The 19,134-nt window shown below is 43.8% G+C and overlaps 1 protein-coding gene across 1 annotated transcript in view; it reads right to left on the bottom strand.

The window, feature by feature from the left end:
- Positions 1-19,134, bottom strand: part of LOC126456834 (mitogen-activated protein kinase kinase kinase 7-like) — a 152,351-nt gene that overhangs the window by 63,201 nt on the left and 70,016 nt on the right. Inside the window, exons 7-9 of the mRNA XM_050092639.1 lie at positions 18,835-18,915; positions 18,514-18,623; positions 594-789 (exon numbers count right to left, since the gene is read on the bottom strand). Coding sequence (XP_049948596.1) covers positions 594-789; positions 18,514-18,623; positions 18,835-18,915 — 387 coding nt within the window. The remainder of the gene's footprint in view (positions 1-593; positions 790-18,513; positions 18,624-18,834; positions 18,916-19,134) is intronic.

Raw genomic sequence — 19,134 nt, 5'->3', positions numbered from 1 at the left:
GTCATCTACATAGCTAAAATATCTTTTATTATCGCTGTCTGGATTTATTAACGTAAATGATTCAGTGAAGTCTCGTTACTTCTTTCTGGATATGTAAACAAAGACCATCACTTAATACACAAAAACAACATGTGTGTCGTGTGCTACTTCTTGATTTATGCATCACTGGACCATAAAAATAACTTAATATTGTCACATAAATAAAATGTATCACAGACCCAAACAGTCACTGGATTTATAGAACACTTCTTACCTGACCACATACACGAGCTCCCAATGTCCCCTAACCTTATTAGGCACATTCTCTTCTGCGGATTTTACTTAAGGACAGTGTCTAAGTAAACAAAATGCATATGTTACCAGATTTAAAGCACAATAATCTGGCAGAAGCACAATTACTAGTGGGAAGATGTTACTGTGACTTATGACAAATATGTTTGGGATCATGAGTTAGGGTAAAGAGGAAACCCTTGCAATGAAGTGAATCACCACCATCACTGGTAAATTACATGCAAATTATGGTAATATCTGCACGACATGTGGTCCTGAGATCTTTTAAGTGTTAATGTATGATCTGCCACTAAATAACTTACCACTTGTTGGTGCATTTTGTACAGGCACTGACTTGTCAAGCCCAGTTGTCTTCATTATTTCTATAGTGCCAGGTGTTGTCTTCCTCATATCATCATCTGATTGCCAACCTATATACGGGTTGGGTTCCCTCAACCTTATTCCTTCAGTGGACCTTCTGCCTCTATCTTGATCCTTCGGTTCCAGTGTCCAAGGATACTGAAAAGGTAAACATTAAAAATTTTATGCTTCTACATGATCTGTGGAAAGCAGAGGAAACTAATGGTAGCATTACCTTTTTGGCAGAATAGATAAGACGACTGAACGGCATGTTTATCAAAGATGTGGTAAAATGTGGACAACCACATTGTGTAAAAAGTTCATTTTTAGTATGTTTAACCTCTAACTTTAGTAATGTTCTGTATCTCTCAAAGCCACAGAACAAAATGGAACATATTTCAGATTGTGCGTACTTTAGTGAACTTTACAGTCTGGGCATTGTGACTAGGGCTTGGAGATATGCACACATAGTAGCTTCAATCTGGTTTGTTAAGGTAGGGGAAAAAGTTGATTCAGACTTGCTGCACCTATCTCTGCATTCACAGAGCCTATTCAATGCAGTCCAGAAACACTTAGTGAATTAAGCACACCAGAGGAAAAAAACTGTCACCTTAAGAAGACATGACACTAACACCATATAAAACACTGCCTGTACTCTGATAATCGTCTCAAATCCACAAATTTCTTCAAACTGTGGGGATGTTGACGGTTACGTTTCACCTGCAGTTCCTTTAAAATCCAATATTGATTCCAACTCCCTGTCTAGTCTAAGTATTGCTACGGAAAATGTGTCAGACATACATTGACTACAGATGATAACCTTGCTAGCACCTCCCTGATCTGCAGCAGCCACGGCAAGCAAACAATGTGGTGCTACCCTCTGACAAGTGTTTTAACACTAAATACCACAGGCCACCTATTGCTAGGCAGTCTCTCACTAGTCTCTGAAGCCTTTAGTTATGTCCCATTGAATAACAGAGTTTTGACCTTGCCCGGTTTACATTTGTGATTTGGAGTGCTCCCTGGACTATCGTATACACTTAAGACTACTTTGCTATGCTCTGGAACTGTTTTGAATGTCTGTTCACTTTGTTACCTCCACTGTCATTACTCCCGGAACCACCTGTTTTGTTCTGCCAGTCTCTTCGTTAGCAGGAAAGCAAGTTATCATGAACTGTGTTCTACTTATGCAGAGTAGGATAGAAAAGTGGCAATGATAGTTTTCTCACCATGCAACTATTCCAGTGAAGTATGAATCCTGAATTTCTAAACTTGTGGCAGCAGGAGTTGCAACAGCAGGAAAAACACTGGGATTTCCAGCGGCAACATCAACTACAGAAACAGCGAGAAAAACATTAGGAATTCCACCAGCAATACTACTGTTACAGCTGCTGCAAAACCAACAACAGTGGGTGGCAGCAGTTTGCTTGCCTCCACCTGTGACATTTGCTTGTTTTGATGAGCTGCTTCTCTGCAAGGCAAGTCAAATAACTGACCCTGGACATCTGTGTGCGTTCTTACCATCTTCTAGTAGTAAACTGTATGAAGCGGTGCAAAAATTATGCCCTCTCTCAGATTCTAGTAGTTTGACTTTTTCTGATGTTTGTGGTTTGCTGAGTGATTACTACAGTCACTAAATTCACTGCATCGAAGCTAGGTTCAAGTATAATCAATGTGTTAAGCTATCCTACTCAACATTGGCTGATGACTTACCAGGCTTGGCACGCAAGTCTGATTTTTCCTGTAACAGTGTGATACTTCGTATGCAAATACTTTAATCTAAGGCTTTAGAGGCATCTGATTCCACCTTGAGTGACATGTTAAAAATTGCCAAAGCTTATGAAGTAAGTGCATCAGCGCAAGCTATGTTTCACAATTCTTCTGGTGTCGACATTGTCAGTAGTGTTAAGTCACCGTTGTGTTCTACAATCAACTGGTGACTTCCAAGCAATGCCATCATCTGATTTACCAAACATCCATTCATACTGGAGTGTGCTGACACGAGATTCAGTAGTTAGTGGATCCCCTGCACCCATCTTCGGTAGATGAGCACCAATGGAAGCACTTTATTCACCATCAGTGTGTCCCAAAGTGAGTGTGGGCTAATGCAACATTTTCCTTCCCATCACTGTCAAAGGACACCCACAAAGTTGGTGTCATCAAAGCATGTCCAAATTGCAGCCCACACCATCAATGATGTAACTGCCATTTCTGTGGCACGATCTGTTTTGCATGTCACAAACCAAAGCATCTTGCAAGTGTCTGCTTTGGCCTGTGTGCAGTAAGTACATCAGCCGTCAGCACACAACATGCTATCTTGCACCCGTGCCCCTAACAGCAGTACACAAGATGCAGCCTCTCACATTGCACCTAGACATTAATGGGACAATGGCGGATTTCCAGTTAGACACAAACGTGGCAGTGTGTCTGGTTAATGTGGACACATGCCGGAGCTTTGGTTCCTTGCAGCTGCAGTCTTCTCAGTAAAAAGTGATGATGAACAATGGCCAGTCGATCCATTGTGAGGGCACACCATAATCCAGGCTAAGTATAAGAATGTAACTCAGCACTATCCTTGCTGGTAGTCACCACTTGGATGACAACTAATATTTTTAGTTTAGACAAAACTGCACTGTTTGGTTTTCAAATTCTGTACCAAGTAAATCTCGTTTCAACTGCGATTCCACTCAAAGAACTCAATATGTTGTGCAAGCAATCTAAGCAGCTGTCTGAACCTACATTAGGTTGTACAACAGAGGTCCACATCCTTAACGCAATCAGCAGTGCTTAAGATTTGTCGAGCTCAACCAGTGCCTTTCGCCATGCATGAGAAAGTTAAAGCTGAACTAGATAGGTTGCAAAGTGTGGTGTTAAAATCCAGCATCATCTAGCCAGTGAGCTACACTCATCTGGATCATTTAACATTTGTGGTGATTTTAAGTCTACCATTAATACTCAAGCAAATGTCAATTTGTATCCACTTCCTCGGTTGCAGGAAATGTTAGTTAAACTGGATGAGGGCCATTATTTTTCAGAGACAAATCCGACTGACATCTACTGTCCACACCGGCAGTTGTGGGTCATCATGGCTGGATGCCAACTGAAGAGGCCCATGTTCAATTCATGGTCAGGCTGGGGATTTTCTCCACTCCGGGATGGGGTGTTGAAGTTGTCCTCATCCTCATTTCATCATCAACAACACGCAAGTCACCTAAATGGAATCAACTAAAACGACACACACCTGGTGGAGTGCCGCCACATGACAGAGAGAGACTGAAGCCTATTTTGGATTGCCTGTAGATAATTAGATGAAATAGTATATAGTGATTAATACAGTATGCAACATGTATCATTACAGCAATCTGCCATTTAGAGGTACAAGCATCAGCAATAGTTCAGAGATATCTTGAGGAAGTCATCCAAGGTATCCCCAACAGTGTTAATTATTTAGATGACTTATTAGTTACCGACGACATGCAAGTGCAGCACCTGCATAATCAACAGATGATTTTTAAGTGCCTCCAAGCTCATGGTCTGCATTGTCGTTTCAACAAAAAAATTTTCTTTGAGCCGATTTTCAGATACTTGGGATATATATTAACTAAAGATGGGCTCAAACCCACATAGGATCATGTGGACACAACCATTAACTTACTGGCTGCTAAGAACCTTGGAGAACTACAGTTGTTCCTCAGCAAAGCAAATTATTATGCCAAGTTGATTCCTGATGCGAGGCACAGTTCCCATCCACTCAATCAATTGCATAAAAATGTATTAAATTTGTGTGGTCAAAGGCATGCAAGAAAGATTTTATGCAACTTAAAAAGTGCCTTAGATTGGATCTTGTTTAACACCGTTCCATCCTGGCATGCATTTCAAACTTATCACTTATGCATAGGTTTGTGGCATTGGTTCCTTGCTGTTCCACAAATACACTGACAGCACAGAACAGCCACTAACATTTGTATTCAAAACATTAAATGTCATGCAGGCAAATTATTTCCAAATTAAAAAAAGAAGCACAGTTTATCTATCACATATGGTTCCCAGAAGTTTCATGTGTATTTGCATGGAATTAAGTTTCACTTAATGACCAATCACAAATCCTGTATTTCACTGTTTGGCCCCCATTTGACGTTTCCCACAGTGCCTGCAATGGTGGGTAATGTTACTTGGTAACTATATCTATGAGATCCATTATTGGCTCTCCACGCACGAACTGCAATGCTGATGCAATTTCCTACTTGCTGCATGGATCAGATGCTGAATTTGATAGGCAAGAAGGCACTGCATTTTACCTTCGACGCATATCAGCTACACACAACTGATAAATTTTTGATTACAAGATGTGAAGTAGCAGCTGAAATGAGCCATGATCCTCTCCTCTGCAGGGCATGTTTGTTGTATGGCGGGATTGTCGGGAACACTTGCCGAAGGACATAGCCCCAGTATAGTGCACAATTTTTTCTTATGGCACATGCTTAAGGTACTAAGGAGGGTCATTTTGCTAGCTATGAATGATGCTGAGTGCTGGGTGTTACTTCCTCCCACACTCTGCCCCCACATACTGAAGCTACTGCATACTGGGGAATGTGCAGAATGAAGGCAATCGCGTGGTGTCATGTACTGGCCTGATGTTGACAATGCCACTGAACGCACCATCTGGAACTGACATGCCTACGCCCACAAGAAATCGACCCAACAGTCTGAGCACCCCTGTCAAAGAGTGCACGTTGATTTTGCTGTACCATTTTGGGTAACAATGTAAATGCTAGTTGCTAACAAACTTTGTAACTTTCCATATACCATGTCGCTTGGATAGCTACAACTACTACGGCAGCTACCATCCGTGCCCTGTACGTAATATTTGCCCTAGGAGGGCACCTTCCACATTGTTTTTTGATGATGACCCTCTTTTAATTTGTGTTTCAGGATTTTTGTCAACCCATTCACAATGGCCATTGCCCTTCCCATCCAACGTCGAATTCGGAAGCTGAGTTGATTGTCAGAACACACTAGAAGCAGCTGTGTAACATAATAACAGCCAACTCTGTGGTAGCACTTACCAGCTTCCTTGCCACTTACTGGTCCACGCTCGTAAATGGACATAGGTCGGCTGAAATTTTACACGGGTACAGCTTTGCGTACTGTTTGACCTTCTGCGCCCTACTCAGTCTGCCCACTGCCCCCATGCACAGCCATATTAGCATGTAGGTTTCCATGTCTGGGACCATACTTTCAGCTGGAATAGTGGGTGGATCCTGGCGACCATCACTGGCAATAGGGGATGGCAGATGTTTGCTTGCAGCCAGACAGGAGCAGCTGGTCCAGAACCAGAATCAGCTCCATCCAGAACTTGACAGACTCACCTCCCCATCCCCCCTCGAAAGCTGGCTGTGCATGACCTCTGCAACCCGTCCAGGGAAAAGCCAGACCAGCAGCCTGCTCTTCCCACTACAAACTCCACCATTGTGTTAGGCATGGACCAGAAGTTGACAATGACTGGTGATTGAGCTAATGGAAGTGGAACTACTACTTCCACTATGCCATTTTTGGAACTCACCCCCACAACCTGTGGTCCCCTGCTCTCACCATCAATGGAGGTTGAGCATTTTTGGCCAGTGATGCCCATGGTGGCTGAACCTTTGGTCCCATCTTCACCACTTCTGCCATATATTCCCCTACAGGCTAGCTCAAGCTGTGCTCAGGACCCTGTAGAGGAGCTAGGACTCCCACAGAGGTGCCACTTCCTAACCCCAGCCAATCACATTGATGATGTACTGCAGGAGCTTTGGCCGAAATTCCTGTACTTCTCTCTCTCCCATTCCTCAGTGAAGTCAGCACATGCTAGGTCATTTTTCAGCTCTAAGTGGCAATTAAAGAGGGAGGGCTTTAGTATCTGACAGTGATTCGGATTCCTCACCTAGCCCAAGTATTGGCAGGGAGACTACGTATGAGATACTTGAGCTACAGACGATAGCTGTGCCTTGTGTGTGCGCTAAATGCAGCAGCCGCAGGAAACACATGAGGTAGCACTACCCTCTGATGAATGTTTGCCACTTAATACTGCAGCCCAACTATTGTTAGCTAGTCTCTCACTAGTTTCTGAAGCTTTTAGTTATGCACCATTGAATAGTAGAGTTTTGACATTGCTTGATTTATACTTGTGATTTGGACTACTCCCTGGAGTGTTGTACATGCTGAAGACGGCTTTGCTACACTTTGGACTTCTGGTTATCCATTCACTTTGTGAATTCCACTGTCATTTACCTCCGGAAATGCCCGTTTTGTTCTACCCGTCTCAATGTTACCAACAGTGAGTGTTACCATGAAGCGTTTTCTACTATGCAGAGTGGGACAGCAAAGTTCTAGGCATGTTCTACAGGATTAAGATCAGGTGATTTAGCAGGCAAATTGAGGTATGATAGGGTGCCAGACTCTTTGTCAAAATGGGGATGTATGTACGTAAGCAACTGTGTGAACACGGTTATCGTCATCTTGGAAAATGAGTGTATCCACATAATATTTATCATGAAGATATAGAAGGAAGGGCAACAAGTGGTTACCAAGAATGTTAAAATAAATGTCCTACTGCACGTTCACACTAACCTGAATGAATGGGTCCAAATTACGGCAGAATAAACACACACAAAACATGGAACCTCCACCAACTTTAACTACACCCTTGACACAATGCCAGTTCAATGCCTCACTACGTCGAAGTGCTCTCGATGCATTGTATTGTTTGAAAAGAAGCAAAATCATGACTCATTGGACCACACTAAACACCAGCTACTGTCCAGTTTCTGTGTTCTTTGACCTGTTGATGATGTACAGCAGTCTCCGATATTGTGGGCAGTGGCCTTTTGTGAGGTACCTCACTCAAAATGTCCATTATATAGTTTCCTTCCCAATGTTCACTCAGAAACTGGCTGATATGGACCTGCATTCATTGACAGGAGCAGTTCCTGCAGGATTTGAAACTGATTGTCATTGACAAGGCATGACACTCATCTCCTGTCCCTGTTGATTAGGATGTTTTTCCCATCACTGTTCTTAAACTGTGTATCATGGCTCTGAGTGGAACACCTTTCCTTGTAGCCACAATGAACAGTTTGTGTTTATACATCAACAAATCAGCCGAACAGCATACATGCCCTGTCATGATCTATGCCAATGATGGAGGGTGATTCAAAAATTCAATTTTTTTTTTCATCTTAAATCAATATTTAGAGTTTTGTGAACAAAATGGTAGTAAAATGAATCAATTTGGACATTGCGAACATCTTTAAAAACAAATTTAAACATATGCCGGTATGCTGCTGCGGTTGGATGTCAAATGGTGTCATTATTATTTGCATTGACCTAGAAGCGTGAGATGCAGAAAGAAACAAGGTTTCACAGTACAACAGAAGGAAAGTAACAGTGTTTAGTTTGTAATTACATAAGACAAAAAACAGCTTTTCTCTGGGTTCCTTTAATCGGTTTTTCGGTTTGTATTTCCGTCTTTGAGAGCGTTTTTTCCTGGGGAAGAAACCGTGTATGAAGTTGAAACTGACATCATGTACTAAGGTCGGTGGTCGCTTGGCGGTGTCAAAGTTTGAAGCTTGTAAGTGAAGGCAGCGAGGAGTTAGGGTAATTTATGCGCTCGTGATGTGTCTGATTTATGCGATTCTCTCACTGTCACGGCTAGCAAGCGGGCAGCTAGCAAGCGGAGCGCAGCGGAGTCGCATGCAAAGTCGGGAAGCCATGAAACAAAAAATTCCGCATGAAAAATGGGTTCTTGAGGAAGCTAAAAAGGCCAGAATAACACCGAGGAGCAAGAAAAGGAAGATAGAAGATGAAGAACACACAGATCGATAATATTACGCAACTGGAGGGTTTTAAGAACAACAGAGGTGAGTAACAGTTGAAATGTACCTTCAAACTGAATTTCCCATGAATCAAATTTTCTGACATGTTTATTTTATGCAATAAACAAAAAAACTATTTGAGCTACAGGTCTGAAATTTTTGTGATATTTCAGGCTACCATTTGGAGAAAAGTAGACTACAGACCCCAGCTTCCTATCACCATGATGAAAAACATACGTTTATTAATTATAAAAAAAATATCTTGGTTTTGATTGTCTAATTTATGTATTTATAGTGGAAAAACTATTGACTGAAATCATTTGATTGGAGTCTACTTTTTAGACAACAATGTCATAAACGTGTGCACAAAGTTTTAAGCATCTAGGAAAAGTATTTAATAAGTCTATAGACTTTAAATATTCCTCACCAAATCAATCAACCTATATCAACCTATATTTACAACAGTTTTACGGCTCATATTGCTTTTGTTTGTACCTTGTTCAGCAAATATCTGCACTCTATTGCTTAAAAAATTAAGTCATATACTAAAATTTGCAACTATTTCACAGGACATCTGAAATCTTCAGTTCTCTCAGGTCCAACTGGCTTGCCACATTTCAGGTGATCCATGTTGTTATATAACTCACTGCATATTCACCAGTGGATGGAAAATTAAGTCATGAAAGAGCTTCAGTGAAAATGTTTATTCAATCACAGACAGTTTACACACACAAGAAATGGTACTGTTTTGGAGGATATACTCTTCAAAATAAAATAAAAGCCTACATTTGCTGCCACTGCTACTATGGAGAACTCTGCATTTACCATTTTGGTACCTACACTGTCTAACAAAAAAAAGGGAAGCATCCAGAAGGAAAACAGGAAGCGAAATTAAATTTCACGGGTTGAGAGGGCAAGTCACATTTTATTTAAGTGATTACAAAGTGACTCAAATTTACAAAGAACTTGGCACTATGAGCCCACTTATCAGCATGAAGTTGCAAATAAATAAATAAATAATATTGGCAAAGAAAGATGGACATGGTTCTGCCAACATGGGTATTTTGAAACGACAGTTGAGGAAGAACTAGAAATACCCTGGTTTAGACTGAGAACAAGTTATTCAGAATGACATACAGACAAATTCTTAATGGTTACCCTACAAAATGGCTTTGCAGATTTGTTTAGCAACATTCAGATCATCCAGTGACACAGCAATGGCATGACAACTTAAGACCGGGTGCGATGTACATTGTAGTTATAAGTTGCAGCAAGTATTGTTGCCATGGCCATGTCACAATTAACATTGAAATGAAAGGAATGTGTGTTTACTTTCAGTTAAAAGCCACAAATCCCACAACCAAGCTTAACAAATTTGGGAGTACACAATGAATCAGTTGGCTCCCTTAAGGAAAATCAAATTAAATGCCATTACTACAGTTATTAGGGTGCAACATAAATTTAACTTACAGTGATTTAATTGTTAACTGTAGAACTGGTCTTGGCCAATGAAATTTAAATGAAGGGGAGAGTCTCTCAAGATAGCTTGCACAATTATATTAGGACCGCAGAAGAAACAGTTCATGAACTCAACACTTGTTTATTTTACAGCCTGCAATTCTACAAAGGACAGTAACTATAGTATTATTCTGCAAGTAATGGCCCACCTGGTTGGATTAGTGACTCCTATACATAATAAGGACAAAAGAATGGACCCGCAAAATTACAGATCAATATCCCTAACTTTGGTTTGCTGCGGAATCCTTGAACATGTTTTCAGTTTGAATATAATAAACTTTCTCGAGACAGAGAACCTTACGTTCAGGAATCAGCATGGTTGGTTGGTTTAAAAGAGGAGGGTGGGGGCGGGGGGTGGGGGGTGGGGTGGGGGGGAGGAAACAAACTACGAGGTCATCGGTCCCTTGTTTGTGATAAAACAATGCCACAAGTGTGAGAATAAACCAGACGAGACATACAACACAAAAAGGAAAAACCACAAGAACGAAGGAAAGGCAACAAACACTAAAAGGAACAAAAGAAGACAAGAAAACAACAGAGAGATGCTAGAAACAGAAGAAAGTAAAACAAGAAAGCAGATTACAGTGGCTGGCCGACCACGATGTAGCGGGACTTTGAATTTCGCCGCGCTGCACTCGTTCCCTCGGACATGAATTGTGCCGTCGCAGCGGTATGAGCACTTGACAGCAGAGAAAATACTAAAATTGTAACTCTTTTTTTGTTTTTCTATCCGTTTTTTGTTTGTCCCTTGATAGCCGAAGCTTAAGACAGACTTGATCTGAGGAAGACGTTAAAAAACTTATTAGCTAGTCTTGATCTGATTTTAATGTGTAGACATATTGTGGAAGTTGTTAAGAAATTCAGAGGATGGAAGTAGCAAAGTAAATTAAATTGCATGCAGTATCAAGATGATTTTAATTGGTATAAATTAGTGATTCCTGGATGATTGCAAGATTTCGGAGCAGACTTTTCAAGCCGAAATGAAGGAGATTTTTGAAGACCTGGATGCCGCACGAAAGAAGACAAGTTAACCTGGTAAAGGGTGAACTCTTATCTACGCCACTTCCCCCTGTCAGTTACATTTTGTTATTCTCTGTTTCTTTTCAATAATTTTTGTAGTGGAAATTGGTTTAACGTTTGCTCAAAAACGCCACAAGGACCACCCCAACTATAGCTTTTCTGTAATACGAAGTCCGATCTGCATTTCTTTCTTTCTTTCCCTTTTTTCACAGTCATTAACGATTTTTAAAAAAAAAAAATTTCACTTACGATTTCTTCCCACATTTTCAACCTTTTTTTCTTTTTCTTTTCTTCTCTCTTTTCTTTTTTTATTAACCACTACAACGAGAATCAAAAGGAAAAGCCAGCCATTCTGTGACACATTAAAACCAGGACACAGAGGGATAAAGGACATGTGCTAAAACTTAGATCAAATGATAAAACCTACCCTCACGAATAAAATGTAAAACTAAATCACCCAATGAGGCGTTGTCAGATAAAATGAGCAGCAACGAGTCCGGTAACCCAAGATCTCGTTGCTGGGCAGTCAAAGTGGGATGTGCACCAGAATATGGGACACTGTCAACCGGGCGCTGCACCGACACTGAGGAGGGTCTTCACGGTGCAAGAGGTAACTGTGGGTTGCCCACGCATGGCAAGTGCGGATCTGGCAGAGGACAACTGATTCCCTGCGAGAGGCCTGCATGGAAGACTTCCACACATTCGTAGTCTCCTTAGTGACACGAAGTTTGCTGTGCGTATTGTTATGCCATTCCATCTCCCAAAGCCGAAAAACCCTGCAGCGTAAGTCAGAACACAGGTCAGGTTCAGATGTGCCCATCTCCAGAAGCAGTTTCTGTGTAGCCTGTTTGGCCTGCCTGTCAGCAAGTTCATTGCCTGGGATGCTGACGTGTTCTGTGGTCCACATAAACACCATTGAACGACGAGACTGGTCCAGAGCATAGATGGACTCCGGTATGGACCCCACCAAAGCATGGCGAGGGTAGCACTGGTCGATAGCTTGTAGGCTGCTCAAGGAGTCAGTACACAGAAGAAATGATTCCTCGGGGCATGAACGGATATACTGAAGTGCACGAGATAGGGCCACCAGCTCTGCAGTGAATACACTCCAGCCATCGGGCAAGGAATGCTGTTCAATATGGCCTCTGTGGACAAAGGTGAAGCCAACATTACCATCAGCCATCGAGCCGTCGGTGTAAACCACTTCAGAGCCCCAGAACACTTCAAGAATCAAGAGGAAGTGACAGTGGAGAGCCGCAGGGTTAATGGAGTCCTTAGGGCCACACGAAAGCTCCAGGCGAAGCTTCAGCCTACAGCTACACCACAGAGGTGTATGTGAATGGACCTCGAGGAGAGGTGGTAAAGGGAAGGACTCCAGTTCAGACAGAAGAAATCGCACGCGAACAGCAATCGTTAGCCCTGACCTGGGCCGCCTGGGCGGGAGGTGAACTGCCGTGGTTGGGAAAAGAAAGTAGTAATCAGGATGTTCAGGAGAGCTATGAATGTGTGCAATGTAACTGGCAAGCAGTTGTGAACGTCTGATCTTCAATGGAGGGACTCCAGCCTCTACCAATACGCTTGTCACCGGACTCGTCCTAAAAGTTCCTGTCGCTAGTCGAACTCCGCAATGGTGCAATGGGTCAAGCAAACACAATGCTGAGGGTGCTGCTCAACCATAAATCACACTCCCATAGTCAAGGCAGGATTGAACAAGGGCTCTGTAGACCTGCAGCAGCGTGGAGCAATCTGCACCCCAGTTAGTGTTGCTCAGGCAGTGGAGGGTATTGAGGTGCTGCCAACACTTCCGTTTAAGCTGACAAAGATGGGGAAGCCAAGTCAAATGAGCATCGAAAACCAGACCCAAGAATCAATGTGTCTCCACTACAGTGAATGGATCGTCATTACGGTAAAGAGCTGGTTCCAGATGAACGGTGCGACGCCAACAGAAATGAATGAAACACGCCTTCATGGTGGAAAACTGGAAGCCATGGGCTAGAGCCCATGACTGTGCCTTGTGGATGGCTCCCTGTAGGCAACATTCAGCAACACCAGTACTGGAGCACCAGTATGAAATGCGGAAGTCGTCTGCATACCAAGAAGGTGAGACGGAGGGCCTGACAGCTGCTGCTACAACGTTAATTGCCACTAAAAACAGAGAGACATTCAATACACAGCCCTGCAGGACTCCATTCTCCTTGATATGGATGGGGCTATGGGAGGCACCAACTTGGACATGGAAAGTACAGAGCGACAGGAAGTTCTGGATAAAATCGGGAGCGGGACCCGGAGACCCCATTCATACAATGTGGCAAGGATATGATGTCGCCAGGTCGTGCTGTATGCTTTACATAAGTCAAGAAAGACGGCAACCCCAGGTGTTGGCATCTGGAAAAGGCTGTTCGGATGGCAGACTCGATGGACACAAGATTATCAGTGGTAGAGCGACCCTGGCGGAAGCTGCCCTGACATGGAGCCAGTAGGCCACTTGACTCCAGGACCCAACCCAACCGCCGACACACCACAGGTTCCGGCAGTTTACAAACAATGTTGGTGAGGCTGATGGGCCAATAGCTATCCACATCAAGCAGGTTTTTACTGCGTTTGAGCACCTGAATGATGGTGCTCTCCTGCCATTGTGACGGAAAGTCGCCATCACACTAGATCCGGTTGAAGATCATTAGGATATGATGAGAGATGCTCATACTGATAAGTGGGCTCATAGTGCCAAGTTCTTTGTAAATTTGAGTCACTTTGTAATCACTTAAATAAAATGTGACTTGCCCTCTCAACCCGTGAAATCTGGCTGTGGATTTGGTCAGGCCCAGGAACTGTGTTGGGGCAATGTGCAAAGGCACTGAGGAGCTCCCACTCTGTAAATGGGGTGTTATAGGATTCACTGTGGCATGTGGCCCGAACAAAGTGCTTAGCTAAGTGCTTGGCAATCGCGTTTGCGTTGGTAGATAACATGCCATTTATGGTAACACTGGGAACACCTGCTGGAGTCTGGTACCCGAAAAGACGTTTGATCTTTGCCCAGACTTGCGAAGGTGACGTATGGCACCCAACAGTCGAGATGTATCTCTCCCAACACTCCTGCTTCTGTTGTTTGATAAGTTGGCAAACGTGGGCATGGAGCCGTTTAAAGGCTATGAGGTGCTCCAGGGAAGGGTGCCACTTATGCTGCTGTACAGCTCGCTGATGCTCCTTAATTGCTTCAGCGACTTCCGGCGACCAGGGGCACCCTAAAGAGCAAGGGATTGCGGTTTCTGCCGCAGAAACAATTGTTGTAGTCATGTGCTCAACCATCACATCAATGTCATCACCGCGTGGGGGAGATTCAACGGTGACAGCAGAGGTGAAAGTTTCCCAGTCCGCCTTGTTTAAAGCCCAACTGGGCGGGCGTCCGAGGGCCTGACACCAAGGCAGCAACAGGAAGATGCTCTCCAGTGGATAGATGGGAGAGGCTGGGGCTGCAAATTGATAAACCAATGGCCGAGTAACTACCATGAGCCACAGTGAAATGTGTGGCGGCCCCAGTATTTAAAAGGGAGAGGTTGAACAGAGACAGTAAAGTTTCGACATCTCTACGTTGGCCGGTAAGCATGGTGCCACCCCACAAGAGGTTATGGGCGTTAAAATCTCCCAGAAGTAGGAAAGGTTTAGGGAGTTGGTCAATCAGTGCAGCTAATGCATTCAGGGGTACTGCATCATCTGGAGGAAGATATACATTGCAGAAAGTTATTTCCTGTGTTGTCCTTATTCTGACAGTCACAGCTTCAAGAGGGGTTTGAAGGGGCACAGTGTCACTACAGATTGAGTTTAGGACATAAACACAAACTCCACCAGACACTCTATCACAGTCGCTACGGTTCTCGTAATATCCCCTATAGATAAGGAGGGCAGGGCTCCGCATTGCCGGAAACCAGGTTTCCAGGAGGGCAATGCAGATAGCAGGTGTAGCTTAACAGTTGCCGTCGCTCAGCCAGGCGGTGGAAAAAACCGCCGCAATTGTACTGGAGGATGATGTCATCATTAGGCTGGGAAGGCATGGAACATTCAATGAGGCAGTTTACGCCTCAGAGTCACCTGCTGCCACAGACTTATTGCCTGAGCAGTCTATATCCATTGTGTCTGAGGGTCTGGCGAGATCTAGGTCCTCAGCGGACACCAGAATCTCCACCCCATCCTCAGACACAGAGCTCATAGGTAGCGGTGGTGTGGGTGCCACCGCAATTTCCTTGGTCTTATGGGTCTTCTTTTTGGAATTCTCTCGCTGCTCCTTGGGTTTGCCCGACTGGGAGGACTTCACTGGCTCAGTCTCCGGGACTGAGGATGAACATGAAGTACTATGACCAGCTGCTTTTGAGCTCTTCAGCCACTGGCGGGTGTCATCTTTCCCACTAACAGAAACCTGTGAAGGGAGTGACCCAAAGGACCCCTTCCTAGCAAGAGAAGCCAAAAAGACTTATGCTTCTCCGACTTAGAAGTGTGGACGGACGTCCCTGATGGTTTGGGGGGTGTTACTCCCAACGAAGGTGGTGCGGGAGCAACCGGGAGGGAAATCCCCCCCCACCATCAAGGGGCAGGTATAGTCTTCCTGGCTCTGAGAGGTGACTGGGGTTGGCAGACCTGATGGAGCCAGAACTGTTGTAGCAGCGTCGTAAGATGATGTCATACGTACAGGATGCAGGTGTTCAAATTTTCTCTTAGTCTCAGTGTAGGTAAGTCAATCCAGGGTCTTGTACTCCATGATTTTCCTTTTTTTCTGGAGAATCCTGCAGTCTGGCGAGCAAGGCGAATAGTGCTCTCTGCAGTTGACACAGATGGGAGGCGGGGCACATGGCGTATAGGCATGTGATGGGCATCCGCAATCTCGACATGTGACGCCAGAAGTACAGCAGGAAGATATATGGCCGAACTTCCAGCACTTAAGCACCGCATCAGGGGAGGGATATAGGGCTTTATATCACAATGGTAGACCATCACCTTGACCTTCTCGAGCAATGTATTACCCTCGAAGGCCAAGATGAAGGCACCAGTGGCAACCTGATTATCCCTCGGACCTCGGTGGACACGCTGGATGAAATGTACACCTCGCTGCTCTAAATTGGCAGTCAGCTCATTGTCAGAATGCAAAAGAAGGTTCCTGTGAAATATGATACCCTGGACCATATTTAAGCTCTTATGGGGCATGGTGGTAACAGAAACATCCCCCAACTTGCCACTGGGCAGAGGATGCTGTTTTTATCAAAACTGACCCAGAGCACATTTTTGACAAGCCCTCCACCTCCCCAAACTTTTCCTCCAAATGCTCCACAAAAAAAACTGAGGCTTCATGGACATTAAAGATTCCCCATCAACTCTCGTACATACGAGGTACTGGGGCGAATAAGCTTCACTGCGAAATTTTAGCCTGGCATTCCTCCCATGGTGTGGCCAGGGAGGGGAACGACTTGGGGTCATATTTCTTAGCATTGTAGTTAGACTGCCCGCTTAGAGACAGCTGGTGGCGCACCACCAGCAAGGAATGACGTACTATGCTTAATGGCGTGTCATCCGCCCTGATGCCACCCATTCCAACCAGGGGGCCTCCCCACGGGCACCACCCAGCCACAGCAAATGACACCTGACAAGATGGCCATTGCCAGGAGTCCCTGTGCCCCAGGGGGATGGGCATCTACCCCTTGGCATACGTGGGGAGTTAACGGCGCAGCAATCAGCACAGTGATCCCTGTGTGGTCAGGGGGCTACAACCAACAGGGTACATGGCGGCCCCACCACAACAGACTGGCTACCATGCTGGATATCAGGTTCAAAGAAGTCCATCGTCGACGGAGAAATCGACACTCTGAAACTCCTTTTAGTTGCCTCTTACATCAGGCACGAATACCTCGGGCTTATTCTTACCCCCAGGACCCGCAGGGGGAGAATCAGCACGGTTTTCAAAAACATTACTCGTGTGAAAATCAGCTTGCCCTTTTCTAACATGATACACAGCGAGCTAAGGGTGAACGGCGGTAGTCTGATTCCATAGTTCTAGATTTCCGGAAAGCATATGACATGGTGCCCCATTGCAGAGTATTAATGAATGTATGAGCATATGGAATAAGTTCATAGATATGTGAGTGGCTCACAGACTTCTTAAGTAATAGAATCCAGTATGTTATCCCGAACTGCGAGTGTTCGTCAGAGACAAGGGTATCATCAGGAGTGCCCCAGGGAAGTGTGACAAGACTGTTGTTGTTCTCTATATACATAAATGACTTGGTTGACAGGGTGGGCAGCAATCTGCAGTTGCTTACTGATGGTGCTGTTGCGTATGGTAAAGTGCCAAAGTTGACTGACTGTAGGAAGATACAAGATGACTTAGGTAAAATTTCTAATTGGTGTGATAAATGGCAGCTAACTCTAAACGTGGAAAAATGTAAGTTAATGCGGATGCATATGAAGACCAAACCTGTAGTGTTCACATACATTGTAAGCAATGTCCCGCCTGACACAATCAAGTCTTCTACATATCAGGGCACAATGCTGCAAAGTGATATGAAATGGAACAAGCATGTGAGAACTGCAGTAGTGATGGCAAATGGTCAACTTTGGTCTATCAGGAGAATTTTTGGAAAGTGTTGTTCACATATAAAGGAGACCGCATATAGGATGCTGGAATTCTTGAGTACTGCTCGGGAGTTTGGGATCTGTACCACATTGGATTGAAGGAAGACATCAAAGCAATTCAGAGATGGGCTGTTAGATTTGTTACCAGTAGGTCTGAACAACATGTAAGCATTACAGAGATGCTTTGGGAACTCAAATGGGAATCCCTGGAGGGAAGGCGACATTCTCTTCGAGGAACAAAACTGAGAAAATTTTGAGAACCGGCATTTGAAGCTGACTGCTGGACAATTCTATTGTGCCAACATACATTGCGCTTAACGACCAAGAAGATAAGATATGAGAAATTAGGGCTCATACGGCGGCACATAGAGATTCGTTTTTATCTTGCTCTGTTTGCGAGTGGAACAGGGGCGGGTATGACCAGTAGTGGTACATGGTAACCTCCACTACATATTGTATGGTGGTTTGTGGAGTGTCTCTGTAGATGCAGATGTAGTAACTGTCATAAGCTGACACATTGGTGGTGCACTGATTGAAGCTGGATGATACGTCAATAGTATGGTTATGAAGACTGATGCCTCACAATAGACTATTTTAAATGAATCTCAGTTCTTAGTACATTATTACTGCCTAATGTTATCTACTACTTCTCCTTATCCAATAAATGCCTTCCCTTGAGCCCCTATGCCCATTATTGCTTTTTTAAAAAATTGCTGCTCATCTTCATTCTGATGAATTTCTCTCTCTCTCTCTCTCTCTCTCTCTCTCTCTCTCTCTCTGTGTGTGTGTGTGTGTGTGTGTGTGTGTGTGTGGGCGCATGCGCACCCAGTTGTTCTTGCTTCAGCAGCTGGTGTATTCTCAACAAACTTGTACTTACAGGATCAACTTCAATTTGTAGAGGTTTCTTCAGACTCTCTGCCACCAGCTCTGTTTTTCCTTGTGTCATAATAGAACCATTCATTGTTGATGTTGAAGAGACTTGGGTCTCTGAAAAATAAGGAATATAGTCTGAGTTTCTACTGACCACCAGGAGTGAATGAATTGAACGAAAGAGGCATAAGCAAGAAAAAAGTTATCTACATCTTTCAACACTGAAAAGCTAATATATCATCAGTTACCCCTCAATGCTATTTTAAAAACGAACCTTACATACTTCAACAAAAGACATAACTTCTTGGAATAAGGTAACAAAACTCACTTGAACGATCTGTCAAAGTTGTTCCCATTTCAGCTTGTGTGTCTTCATCATCTGAGTCATATTCTTCTGGCAGAGCACTACCTAAAAAATAAAAGTGAATGTATCAGTATGAGTGATAAATTTGATATACAACTATTTAGCATTTATTTCCAGTCAATTTATTCCAAAAATTGATGTGGATGAGATACTTAAACAATGTGCGCTCAAATTACAACACCAAATGGTTTCTGTAATGTGAGAAAGTAATCCTTGTACTCTACATCAGTTTCATGTTACACGTCATCCATACAACACTAAATC

Source organism: Schistocerca serialis, chromosome 2 (genome assembly GCF_023864345.2).
Source record: "Schistocerca serialis cubense isolate TAMUIC-IGC-003099 chromosome 2, iqSchSeri2.2, whole genome shotgun sequence".
NCBI lineage: Eukaryota > Metazoa > Arthropoda > Insecta > Orthoptera > Acrididae > Schistocerca > Schistocerca serialis.
Note: the sequence above shows the minus strand (reverse complement) of the source record. Positions and strands in the feature narration are given on the sequence as shown.